This window comes from Pomacea canaliculata, linkage group LG10 (genome assembly GCF_003073045.1).
Source record: "Pomacea canaliculata isolate SZHN2017 linkage group LG10, ASM307304v1, whole genome shotgun sequence".
In the NCBI taxonomy this organism is placed as follows: domain Eukaryota; kingdom Metazoa; phylum Mollusca; class Gastropoda; order Architaenioglossa; family Ampullariidae; genus Pomacea; species Pomacea canaliculata.
In genome coordinates, this window is record NC_037599.1 from 19,013,607 (window position 1) to 19,027,179 (window position 13,573).

Below are 13,573 nucleotides of genomic sequence, written 5' to 3' on the forward strand. Positions count from 1 at the left end.
CTGGTTTTGAGGCTTGCCTAAGACATGGGGAGGGAAGTGGGGGTAACCTGCCAACACAAAATTTTTGGATACTTAACAAAAGTTTTGGCCTCAAAACTACTAAACCATTTACTACCCTTTACTTAACTGCGAGACCCTTACCTAATCACAAAATGCATTAACCTGGGCGCATGTGTACATTTCATTGAAAGACTGCTTGATTCAATAGTTACCAGTTTGTGGTGCAGAAAATGGGAGGTAAAGGTAAATCACCTGGTTAATGAAAGCTGCCCACCAAACGTGTTGTGCTCCACACATAAAATATTGTCCTGCAGTGTCCATGCAAAACTAAATTTCACAAGATGGCCAAGTCAGACATTTTGACAAATGACTGCTCTCCCAATCACACGTGAGCTGTTGTGCTTTCTAGGCTGAAAAGCTCAGGCAGTCTGAACCCACTAAGCATCACCATGAACCTATTCAGCTAACAACTTTTTTTTATTTTTCTTTCTTCAGACACCACAAATTTAAAGACAATATTCATATCAATAGAGAAAGTCTTTTGGACTAAATATCCACAACATTGCCAAATTAAGTAAAAATACTGTCAAGGCCTTTGGTAGGGATGAGAGGAGCTGGCAGCCTTGATGTTAGTCTTGATAGTGCTTGGTGCTTTTCCTATACTGCCACCTGTAAAAAAGAAAACCAGGAAAAAAGAATTTCCACAAAAAACCCCACCTGATAGAAACAATACTTTGCTAAAGTGTATGCAGGTAACATTTTAAAAATCATGTCACGACAGCAGAGATACCTTCTGAGAAATGTGCTGTTAAATAATTACATGTGCATGAGATCCTACATTGGCCGAAATGTCACCATGCGGTATGCAACTGTAATTTTATGGAACTGCCATGCATGCAGACTACTGCTAACCAAAGTGTCCTTACAAGGTGTATAACTAGATGCCATTTTAAGCCACCATGGTTTACATGCCACCATCTCAACTTGGTGAATTTTCATGACACATCAGCACAGTTAAAGGCTAATTATGTGATCGAGTAGTTGTCAAGAAGACTCCTTTAACGGTGCACAATGCAGCTCTTGGCACCTTGCTTTTATGGTGCATACTACAATTATCTCAATCCCTCACAGTCAATAATCATCAGCAAACCTGGCTTTGGCATCTGAGACTGCTGCAAGGAAGATGGCATCTGTCCCTGTTGCTGTGGTTGCTGCTGCTGCTGCATCTGTGGTTCAGGACGACGTAAACGCATACCTTTGGTGATTGCGGCCACTAGGTTTGTTGTCTCCTGGGATAAGGAGGTCTGTGGCTGATTGCCTTTTTGATCTAATTTGAAAAGACAATGGTTCCTTATTTTAAATGAAGGTCAGAGTGAATATACCAATGCTGCAATTTGAAACATTTTGAGCTGCTTTATACAGTAACAACATAACTGCACATACTTGAATCATTCTCCCACTCTTCTTTTGCTGAGTTGATTATATCTAGAAGATTACTTGTTGTCTTGTTCAGTGAGTTAAGCTGCTTCTGGAAAATCAAAATTTTATAGGACATAAAAAAAAATCTTTATACATAGTAACAGATGCAACCATTAAACACTCCATAACTGATCCTACATGAAATCTAGCTATGATAGATACACCTTTGCTGTGCCATGTGGAAACAATATTCAATACAAAATGTTACAAAATAAACAGAAATTAACAATAATTTTTAAAATTGCCATACTTTAAAATGTTAAAAAATACTATTCAGTTGTATTGTATACATGCCACCATCCTTAAAACTATGACCTTAGCATGACTAAAAGCAACAGGTCCCACATACTGTTGCAGTTTCCATCGAAATGTTGCCAGCCTTCGCAGCAATAGCTTGAATTTTTTCTTCTACTTCTGGTTCAGGTTTTGTGCGCAAGTAATCAGGAACCAAGTCATGGTTGCAAGAAAGTACACGACCTTCTGTTAGTTTCTGCAAATAAATGATTCATTTTTAAACAGCTAATGCTTATATGGTATATGACAAATGTATCAGGCATTATGGCAAATTTACTTAAAGGAAACATTTCAAAATAACAGCTTCATTTAAATGACAGATACTACCATTCAAGGGCCATAAGTATAAAACAGCTAATTGTACTCCAAGGTCAACATTGCTGGCTCTCGTATTTGGAAACAGGTGCACACCCAAAAGGTGTTAATCTAAGGGCTTAGGTTTTGGGTTGGAGATGAAGAAAACCTGAGGATACCATGTAACTCTGATTTCTAAATGTGGCCCTTGAACTCCGAATACCAAAAAATCATCCACTTAAAACTTTATTTAGAACTCAGATCTAAGGTAATAAAACTTGCTTCAGCTCACCCTTAAGTTTAAGTTCCACAAATACTAATGGTATTTAAACACTGAAGGAAGTATGCATGCATAGACTTCTGCATTTATATAAAAACTATTTAAGTACCTCAAGATGTGGGTCTGGATCCTGCGACAAAAGAATGGGAAACAGAACATAGTTCTTCAATGATGGCATTTTGTCTCCACGCAAAAACTGCTTCAGTGATGTAAGCTGTCCTGATAAAAGTGCATAGTTGTCCAGTGCAGATGGCCTGAGAAGCAAATACAACTGATATAGAAGCCTTCTGGCAGAAATGAAATACTATGGCTAGTTTTTTTTAAAAAAAAAAAAAAGACAACACAATAAAAAAAAAATTAACCAACCCAAAATTTTAAAAGAGTACAAATAATATTGACTAAAAATAAAAACCCTTACATTATGACTCTGTACCATATCACAACAGAGATGTACTATATCATCAATCCCTTCAGAGGAAAATTATCAAGAACAAAGAGCATAAGGTGAGTAGCTCTTTTTCAGTATTTCCCATGCATCCCATATAATCCACCAGACGCACCACAGTGTCAACTAGCCAAGGTGTGTGTATATATATTGTACCCATAACATCCTTGACAAAAGATCCTCTACTGAGACAAGGGAAGAACTACCAGATGCAAGAGCAATACTAGCATGCTGATCAATCTTGCCAGTGCCATGCTGTTAGACTTTTGAGAGAGACATAGGGACATGGGGCCTTTAACCCAGGGGCAGCAGCATTATTACTTGGCCAAAGACCAAGAGTGTGCATGCATAACCTATAACCCCATCAGAGCTATTAGTTTCTGAAGCACTTACATTACAGACCAGAATTCAAGCTCACTCATAGGATCATTTAGAACTCCTTTCCCCCCAACCTAGTTCTGTGTTGAACATTAAATATAACCCTGTCTTGATATGATTTTACAAGCACTGATACTGAACACTAGTGTGATATTCAGACTTTACAACTTGAGGTGTTTCCGAAGAATGATTCTACTGATATGAACATTTAGTAGTTTATAAGGATATTTCTGCTTGTTGATTTTGTTGTGCTGCTGGGATAGATCAAGCCTTTTGTGTGTTGATACTCCTGACATAGATTCTGTGATAATTTTTTGTTAAAGTGTTGGGATTGGTATCACTAGTGTAAGGCACAATATCAGATTAATAACAGAAGATTTGTTTTTTTCCTTTGTTTTGAATATAATTTTGCATAATATGCTGGACAGGGAAGCCTTGGACAAAATCTTGTTTTATGTTGTGAATAAAAGAGCATACGTCAGACCGTGTGGTTGAGACATTATGAATGCACAGTAAATCCTAGTTCTATTGCTGTTAGTCACTTTCACCTGACTGGCTGTGGGGTACCCGGATAATCTTAGAACCACCTTTTGCCATCTCTCTTGGTTCCCACCCACTCTTTCACCCCCAATTGCCTGGATCTGGTCATCGTCACTTAGTACATTCTAGTGAATAATTATCTATCTTTTGCATTTATACAAAAGTACAGCAGTAAAAGAACTGAAGAAACAACACCTTTTCAATTAACAAACTCTTACCAGGTTAATGTTTCATATTCTGTCTCGAGTTTCGCCAGAAAGATGTAATCTGGTTTTTCAGGTCCTGGACCTTAGCGATCAACCCGTCAAGTGTTGTCTCCAGTTGTTTCTCCTCTTTCTGAATTCCCGAGATCAAAAAAAATTGTTAAATATGTCACCACAATCTAAGTTGAAAACTTAAAGAGCAACATCTACCTAATATTAAAATTTGTGTCATGCAAATCCTTTAACCGGACTGATCAGTTTTCTTGGAGCCACAAGCAAATCCAGGTCACAGATTCATGATCTACGATGACAAACATGGATCCTAAACATTCCACAGAGTGTCAGCCTTCCCTGCCCTTTCTCTCTCTATATGTATATGCGTTGTATATGCGAAAAAAACGCCTTTCGTGCTTGAGCACTGCAAGTCATATTCAGTGCTTTGAAACATATTCAGCATATAGCTGCATTGCTGCTCTTAAGTAAAAGGTTCTAAGTTCTTCGTCAGTAACATAAATATTGCTTTAATGAAAGGATAACAAAGATTAAAATAATCTCCATATATAATGAATATATCCTCTTTAATTGTTGCTCATTCTTCTTCCTGAGGATAACTACATTAACTTACAGACTGTGGTGCCTGAATGTTCATGTTTACAAGAAGCACGTATTTCAAAACCACAACTCTTCTCTGCCCGATGAGCGGAAGAACTGAGAGAAGCCGCGCATGTGCAGTCAATACTTCATGTCAACCAATCAAAAATCCGCCATCTTTCTTTCGCTTGAAATTGTGATAGCCTTTCTCATTCAAATCCCTAGGTTTGTGGAGTTTGTTGTCATCTGTACTTGCTGGTAGTAGGCCAGTTTCTTAACACTGTATTAGGTGACAGTTTTGATCTTAGATGTTTTAGTATTTATTGCCAGATTATCCTCGTTAAACATTCTCTTCTTTGTTCTCATTGGTGGCCCGGCTGGGCAAATGATTGGGTGTACATGTCTGACCGATTTATTGGTCCAAAATGTTTGTTGGCAAACATGTGCTCTTATAACTTTCTTAAGCGGGATGTTTATAACTTATTAAGTATACTTCCGTGTTGTGATAAATAAACAGAGGTTTTATTTTCGGTCTGTACGCTATCGTTTTCCCAATAAATCTTGCATCAGACAGGTCACCAATCTATAATATTGGTATGCAACTTCATGACAAATAAAGGCTTCCTTCTGGAACAGAACTTTTCGTAAATGAAAAAGATGGCAGATTTTGATTCGAATGTGTGTTCCCCACCCCACCTCAACTTTATATCAACAGCCTAAATGCAGCTTAAATGTCGGCGCCAGTTTTTTGCTTGCATTCAAAATAACATAGCTTTAATCAGTAAGCTTTTGAAAATAACATCTAATTCAGAAATCAGTGAGTATATTAATGGAGAGATATGGGATGAGAGAGATGCACTTGAATGATGTGGAGAACTTGGTAACCGGACAAAAGAAGTGCTGAGCCTTCATTATAATAGTTAACTAGGTCATAAATTGCTGTTCAGATGATACAAACAAGAAATCTTTCATAAACATTCATTAAATCACATTTGTTTGTACTTTTCAGTAATAAAAAATGGCAACCGATCAGGCTTTCAGTGCTGCTACTGGAGAGGCAACACAAATGCTTCAAGAGTTTTGGCCAACAGTTATTCAGCAGATACGTAGCCTTACCAATGTAAGTGATCATACTACAAAAAAAAAAAAGTCTTGCCTAAGGGCAGCTTAGAATACTTCCTGTGGGAATGAGGAGACTTAGCAGCATCTTCTCATGCTGGCATAATTTTAAGCTATATTTTTTAATGCATCTCAGATCTGTAATATGAACTTAATAAGAAATTATTACATCACACTTTGCCTTCTTTCAATTCAGAGATGTAATGGATAACTAATGGTGATGATAAATTTATTTATGACCTAATAAGTGTACTGACTAAAGTATTCGTATAAATGATAGTTACTGGATTTATGCTTATACGTAGTGATATGTTTTAACTGTTCATTAATTAATCATTCAGTAATCAATTATAATTCAATATATGCGTTAGTCAACTACTTCGTTGCAAAAAAGCGGATCCAAACCTTAATGTACGGACAACGGACATTCTCCCTCTGTGCTGCTAAGGGACTCCAAGGCTACATTTAAACGCTCTCTGAAAACATATCTGTTCACTAAATACTATCCCTGAATTACTATTCTTAACCCCTTGGCAATATTGTCTGTCATGCTAATCATCATGTAATGACTCCATCTCACACTGTTTATTGTATCTACATCCCTTCATATCTTCATCCGTTGCTTTGCGTTCTACTCTTGTATCTCATCTGTATGTAGTTCAGTGTGCCTGTTATGGACATCACTGTCCACTGGCTGTTATTTTTCATTTATCAGTATCGATCTGCACAGAGAATGCAATCTGTCTTGATCGTGATGCTGCCCTTTATAAGTTACCATTATTATTATTTTTAAGTATTTAAAAATATATAGACATCAAAATAAATGATGTCCCGTTTCTTTTGTACTGAAATTAATTTTCCTAGAGAGTGTTCATTGTAAAGGGGCAAATTCTATTTTCTGTTTTTACACTGATAATCTATGCATTTGTTTTCTCTTTTTCTGAGATGGGAAAATGAGGCTGTGGCCATAGATATAAGATGTTTTTCTTTTCCAGGATAATTTCAAGAATCAGGAGTTGCCACTTGCAAGAATTAAAAAAATAATGAAACTTGATGAAGATGTGAAGGTGAGTAATAGCTATTAAATGCTATGTCTTCCAAAAATTACAATCAGTCTTTTTTCCTTTGCTTTTCTCTAAATGACAATACTGAAAGATGTCGCAGAACATACAATATAGAAAAACACAAGCGTCCTTCCTGATCCAGAAAATAGAAAGTGAGATGGGAAAAAATATATATATATAATTTTTTTAACCTAGATGATAAGTGCAGAGGCTCCCGTCCTGTTTGCTAAGGCAGCAGAGATTTTTGTGAGTGAACTTTCCTTGAGGGCATGGATTCATACAGAGGACAACAAACGAAGAACATTGCAGGTAAAATCTGCTCATCTTCCTTTTGCAAAATTATGATACTCTCAATCCTTGTTACTTGGATACTCTTTACCAGGGGTGCCCAACCTACAGCCAGCAGGCCACATCCGGCCTGCAAAGGAGCCTCATCCGACCCTCTCATTTTAGCCAGACACAATATAATTTTATTTTTAACATCATGCTTCTGGCAAAACCACCATGTTCTGGCCCAAGAGATTTTATATCATGTCCAGTTCAACCCTCAAGCGAAAAAAGGTTGGGCACCACTGCTCTGTATGTTTTTATATTTGTCTTTTTTTGTCATCGTAACTGTTTATTCTTCGGTTGTTAACATATTGTTTGCTTGTTCCTCTATCCCATTGTATGTTGCCCATATCTCGTTCTTCTCCTTAAGCACTAAGAGCATGCTCCTTAGGAGTGTGAGTATGTGCTATACAAATTTTGCATTTATTATTATTATATAGTAAAACAAGCCTTTTCTGTTTTTGTTTTAACAATTTTGAGATAAGTTCTTTTTACAGTGGGGAAGTGTTGCTATCAAATATTTTCTGATTAGTAATGAGCTTTTTTGTAATTAGGTTAGCAATTATCTAATGTTATTTTTCAGTTGCTATAATGATCAGTATTTTTTGGAAATCTTCTCTTTAAGAAGGCATTTCTCATATGGATGAAAATTGTTGCCTTAAATTGGTTTGTCTTTACAGAGAAATGACATTGCTATGGCAATTTCCAAGTTTGATCAGTTTGACTTTCTTATTGACATTGTACCACGAGATGAACTGAAACCAGCCAAGCGACAGGTTTGTGACATAATAATAAATACTGATCATTTGTAGAGTACCTTTCCCTACCGTCAAAGGTGAGCTTAAAGTGCTTAACATGCATACATACAAAGGTGCACGTATGTACACACACTCACACACGCAAGGTTGAGAAAACAGAAATACATAGAGAAAACTATAGTTGGTTAGGCCTATAAACAGGTGTAAAGCTGTCATGTCGAGAGAGAGGTATGCTGGTACTGAGAACATTGTCAGATAACAAATGAGTAATTGAGTAATTTCATATTCTGTGAACATGTCATCTGTTTTTATCTATCAAGAATTTTTTATGTGTTGGTATATTAAAAATAACAAGTTTATGTTCCATCCTTGTGTTTTCAATGAACAAAAATGTCTGTTCCTATAGGAAGAGACTGTTCGAACCTCAGCCTCTCTGCCAGACCAGATCCAGTACTATCTCCAGCTTGCTCAGCAGCAAACACAGCAGCAGCAGCAGCAGCAGCAACAGGTGCAGCAGCAGCAGCAGCAGCAGCAGGTTACACAGGTTCAGCAGGTGCCACAACAAGTACAGGTCCAGCAGTCAGTGCAGGTACAACCGCAGGTAGTGACCCAGACTGCACAGCCTGTGCAGCAGATTGTTTCACAAGCAACACCTGTTCAACAAACTGCCACAGTCCATTTGTCAGGTGAGGGGAATAAAGAATGTGGTAGATAGCTTCAAAAAATCAAAAAAAGGTCAGCTCAAAATAGGAAAAAATATTCTGCATTTATCTGCTTGTGAGTGGCAGCTACTCATGCAGTGAATTGCTGTGGGCCATTTTTTTAAGACTAAATATAATAAAATTGATCTCTTAAAACCAAAACATTCCACCAGATTTCAATCCTACATTGTTCAGAATAACTATGAGTGATTAAACATGCGCAGAATGTGCCTAGTGTGATGCAACTTTAAGTCATGTTATCTTTTTTCAGGTGGACAAATTATCCAGCAACCATTCCAGATACAAGTTGGAGGCCAGACAGCAACAACTTTGCCATTTGCTGTATGTTTATGTAATAAACAAGTTAAAGTTATGTGTTGAAAATGTTTTTTAAGGAAGAAAGTAGACTCAAAATCTATTCCTGAATATTGTGTGAGGAACCATAATCTCTATCCAGTACTTGTCAACTCTGTTAACACAGACTTTGTGTTAGCAGTGTCTTAATGTAGACTTTGTTTAAACTTCTATGCCCAATTGATATCATTGTTCCATTACCACTATTTTTACATATGTACATTCTGAGTGAAGAGGAATCAACTTTATTAGCTTTTCTTTGGTGAAATAGTTTAGCTGTTTTTCTCTCACTTCATATACAGAGCGTTGCAGGGCAGCCTCAGATTGTGCAGCTTCAGACTGCTCAAGGTCAGCAGCTTGGGCAGGTGCAGCAAGTCATGACCTCTTCTATGCAGCCAGCACAGACTGCCGTGGTGTCGCAAATACCTGCACAAGTTGCAGCATCTGTTATGCACCCAACTACACAGGTGTATCAACAGGTGGTTGCACCATCAGGGGAAGTCCATAATGTACCTGTAAGTTGCTTTTTTTCAATTTCTTCCAGACTTTAGCAGCTGAATAAATATGTCCATTAGTCACTTTTTTGTGATGTTTATTCTTGAACATTGAAGTATAATTCTGTTTAAACAGATTTTATTTTGTAGATGTTGGTTTCTGCTAAAATGTGTGTAAGAGCATAAAGTTAAACTATCAATCAGTTGTCATTACATTCGGATTTTTCATGGCCAAATGTAGTCAGTAACCAGCAGCTTTAAAAAACTGACATAGACAGGGAGCAAGGTTTTAATATTATTTTAAAGCATTAGGTCTTCAGATGAAACTGCCAAGTAATTGTGTTGCATGAAGGTGTCTGATTTTATTTTAGATTCACCTGACACCACAGCAGCTCCAGTCAATTCAGATGCAGCTTACTGGAAAGTCAACAGCCCAGAGCATTGTCATTCAGTCCAGCCAGCCTCTCCAAGCTCAAGCTGACCAGATAGCACAAATCACACAGGTATCATCAGGCTGGAGGCTTTTGTTTCCTCATGACATTAGAAAAATTGTTGCGGACAATTGCTATCCACCTTCCTTCTGACATTTAAATCAGTTTGTGCAAAGGCTTATATTTTAAAATTGTCCAATCTTTCATGAACCATGAAGGTTAAGTCATGTGAAAATAAGCCTAATGTTGCTGGAAAGTAAATACACTGTATCAAATAAAGGATGATTCTTTCCCCAGTTTGATTTCTTTAAAAGATAGGAATGAGGTAATACACATGCACATAGCATGATGCATGTCATATCAGGTGGTTTAACCACTATATTACCAGCCTCCCTGTGTGCAGTATAACAGTACTGTTATTCAGATTTGAGGAAATAAGCATTTTTGTGATAAGAAAATTAAATCATTTGATTATTTTTATGTATGTCTTTTTATTTTTACAAATTTTTTTTTATAAATTTAGGGGAAATTAGTTCATTTGTTTTCCTTATTTTAAAAAATGAGTCCTAAAAAACAAGGAGTTTAATTGAAAAATTCTTTGAAATTGTCTGTTGTAAATGTCATTTCAGCCCATTTACCAGATTCAGCAGTTGCCAGTTGGACAGCATCCCCAGCAAATTTTCATTCAGCAAGCGGCACCTGATGGAGACGTTGATCAGACAGAGGTACAAGAGGCAACATGAACATAAAAATAGTACCATGAGAGAAAAAGGAATCTTTTTAAAGGAAGGAGAGAAAGAAAGCAAAGATCTGATCTATCTGTGGTCTGAAGCAGTGGGTTGAGAGACCGGAACCTTGCCATTTAAATAAGCGCTGCTGGAAATCATTGTTTTGTATGAATCTGTATTAACAGTGATGTTTAAAATAGTTCAAGATCTTCCATGAAATCATATTTTACAGAAGTCTTCTAACGTTTTTTAATGAATGCAATTTTTGAAGAATATAGCAATGTTAAAAAGAAAAAAAACTTATCTTCTTAGTATGTTAGACAATGGCTTGTATGTTTTCATGGAAATATTTAACTCCTTTTTGATTTGTGGCATTTAATAAAGCTTGAAATTGGCTTAAACAGCAGAAAAGAAATGCTTAATGGATGTCATTTTTCACCACGGAACATTTTTAACTATTTTTTCATCTCGATCATTTGTAAAATGAAGTAAATATTTAAATGTTGTAAAGATGTTTGATTTAAAAAGGAATTAACAAACCTCAGTAGTTGAGATGCAAGGACATTTGTTGCTTACATTTTCCCCCTCTTAATGATGATGCACATAATTTGAGGCAGCAGCACATGTACACATCAGAACATATTTCTATTGTACTGCAGATGATCTTAGTTTCGAAGAAACAATACTGGGTCTAAAACATATAAACCAAGTGAGTTGCAGTTCTTGCAGTTTTGGCTAAGTTTTCAATTTAATATTTGTATTAATCTGATAACAAATAACTGAAAGAAGAAGAAAAAACAACAAAAGCAAGTGTTTTATTTATTTTATTTTTTTACATCTTTTGGAAAGTTAAGATTGATCAAAATTTTAAATGGAATATATCAGCGATATCTGGTTAATATATCAACAATATCTGGTAACAAAAATCCTTTGAAAATTATTGGTCCAGAAATCTGTTCTCATGTGCACTCAACCAAAATTTGGTAATAAAGTGATCATTGGTACATGTGACTAATATCCATTTAACTTTTTTCTTACAGTTTACACCCCTGAATGCGAATGTTTTCATAGCTGTAGCTCAATTACATCAATACACCTGTATTGAATGAATTAGGAAATATTTCAGAGGTTTTTGGGTTGCTTTATTTTTTGACATGGTATAGATTAGATGTTCTTTTATTCCTTTTTGAGAATTGTCTTTGGTATCTATGGTGGTCCAGACATTATAATTACACCTCTCTGCAATAAATGACAGCTATGAAATTTTCTCTTACGGGCATAGCATACATTTTTTTTAATTCTGAAAATCAGGGTTTACTGCCACCTGTGAAGTTATTAATGTCTCACATTCTTTTCTTAAACGTTTTAACTGTTGTGCGTGACCTTTAAACTGCAGTTCCAAATTCTGGTATTTTTAAACAACGAAACTGATGTATTATCTTAATTACCAACTCTGGATCTTTCTACACTTCTTTTTATGTTACTTGTTTTGTTTGTTTTTTTGTTTAAAAAAACAGGCTTTCATTAAAACCGAAGATGCAATATTTTGTTGTCAACAGGTGTATGTGGTGACTATGCATTATGTATTGACTTTAAATTTTATGTTACAAAATAACAAGTACCTGCACTTTCATGACTTGTGGGATGAAAAAGTTTTTAACAAATTCAGATGTGGGAAAGGTTTGTATAATTTTACAGCTAGTAAAACTTTGGTGCTGAAAGTTGGCAGTTTTAGCTTCATTCAGGCTGGTAACTGGAAAACTCACCCATTCATAGTGTTGGGTATTGAATTTTGTAAGGTAAATGCCAGTGGAAGTAAATAGTTGCATTTTGCATTCTAAATGGTCTGTCCCAGAAGCCGTGAAATACATTTCATTGCTCCTAGGTTATGGGATCTTTTCCCAAGACATGGAAGAAGCATAAAAAGAATGTGTTGGCTACAAATTCAACACAAAGTTTAATATTTTGAAAAGCAATTAAAACACTAAAAATCTGCAATGTCTCATCATTCTCTTGCATTGCTTCAGTTACAAGTTTATTGTCTTTGAGGCTTTTATTCACAATTTTACTGTTTATCTTCGTTAGCTGGTGCTGCACACCATACTATGACCCAGAAATGACCACAATAAAATGTTAAAACCAAGAAATGTCATTTTCTTTTGAAGGCTTTTCATTAATATTTTTGGTAATTGCTTTTTCTGTCCATTAGTACCATAAGATGGATGGGGTGAAGGCTATAGGTAGTACCACTTTCTACAAAATTTCTTCCTTGTCACACACCTGTGGGCTGAAATATGTGACAAACTGGCTCATTCTTGCTTGCCAGTGTTTAGAGCTTTGTCCACTTAACCACACAATAAATACCAAAAAAATATACACATCCTAAAAAAAAAAAAAGCTGGCTATAGACATGGTTCAGAAGCTCTGCTATTTTTTAGATGCAATCAATATAAGCATGTGGGAGACACCTACCATCAAACATCTATGAACACCAAGAAGAACAAGGAACATATATTGAATAATGACCGCTAATTACTCAACAACAATCACACACTAGCAGATGCCACTTCTCATTTGTATGTACTCCCAAAGAATGAATCCTTCCATATACACTACGCAAAACAGCCTTAGTGAAACCGCTGTTAAAAAACCCTACTACTGATATCAAAGTGCTAAACAATTACTGCCTAGTCTCAAACTTGCCCTTTCTTTCCAAAATCCTTGAGAAAGTAGTTCTCAAGCAACTTCTGCCTGAAACCTTCGCTCCTCATCAGACCCATATTTTATCCCTCCCTCCCACAAAGACAGTCACGGACAACGGACATTCTCCCTCTGTGCTGCTAAGCAGTGGAACTCTCTTCCAAATCATGTTCGCCATTCTGACTTAAAGGCTACATTCAAATGCTGTCTGAAAACATATCTTCACAAAGTACTATCCCTGAATTACTATTCTTAACTCCCTGGAAATACTGTCATGCTAACCATCATGTAATGACTCCATCTTACATTGTTTATATCCCCTCATACTTTCATCCACTGCTTTACATTCTACTCTTGTACCTCATCTGTATGTAATTCAGTGTGCCTATA

The 13,573-nt window shown here is 36.2% G+C and overlaps 2 protein-coding genes across 3 annotated transcripts; one reads left to right on the plus strand and one right to left on the minus strand.

Annotated features, from left to right (window-relative positions):
• Positions 1–464: 464 nt before the first annotated feature.
• Positions 465–4,562, minus strand: LOC112573773 (mediator of RNA polymerase II transcription subunit 8-A-like). Its single transcript, XM_025254367.1, is given in 8 exon segments — positions 465–669; positions 1,151–1,327; positions 1,444–1,528; positions 1,829–1,969; positions 2,457–2,601; positions 3,929–3,968; positions 3,971–4,046; positions 4,539–4,562. Coding segments are annotated over 8 exon segments (771 nt in total). The 3' UTR covers positions 465–586.
• Positions 4,563–4,564: 2 nt separating this feature from the next.
• Positions 4,565–12,630, plus strand: LOC112574091 (nuclear transcription factor Y subunit gamma-like). Of its 2 annotated transcripts, none has more exons than XM_025254948.1 (10): positions 4,565–4,729; positions 5,514–5,624; positions 6,619–6,690; positions 6,883–6,996; positions 7,698–7,793; positions 8,182–8,461; positions 8,748–8,818; positions 9,133–9,345; positions 9,696–9,827; positions 10,385–12,630. In XM_025254948.1, the coding sequence occupies exons 2-10, from the start codon at positions 5,523–5,525 to the stop codon at positions 10,496–10,498; spliced, it is 1,194 nt and encodes a 397-aa protein (XP_025110733.1). In that variant the 5' UTR covers positions 4,565–4,729; positions 5,514–5,522; the 3' UTR covers positions 10,499–12,630. The 2 variants fall into 2 exon arrangements, with proteins under 2 accessions (XP_025110733.1, XP_025110735.1); XM_025254950.1 differs by lacking the exon at positions 4,565–4,729 and adding an exon at positions 4,778–5,321.
• The last annotated feature ends 943 nt before the right edge of the window (positions 12,631–13,573 follow it).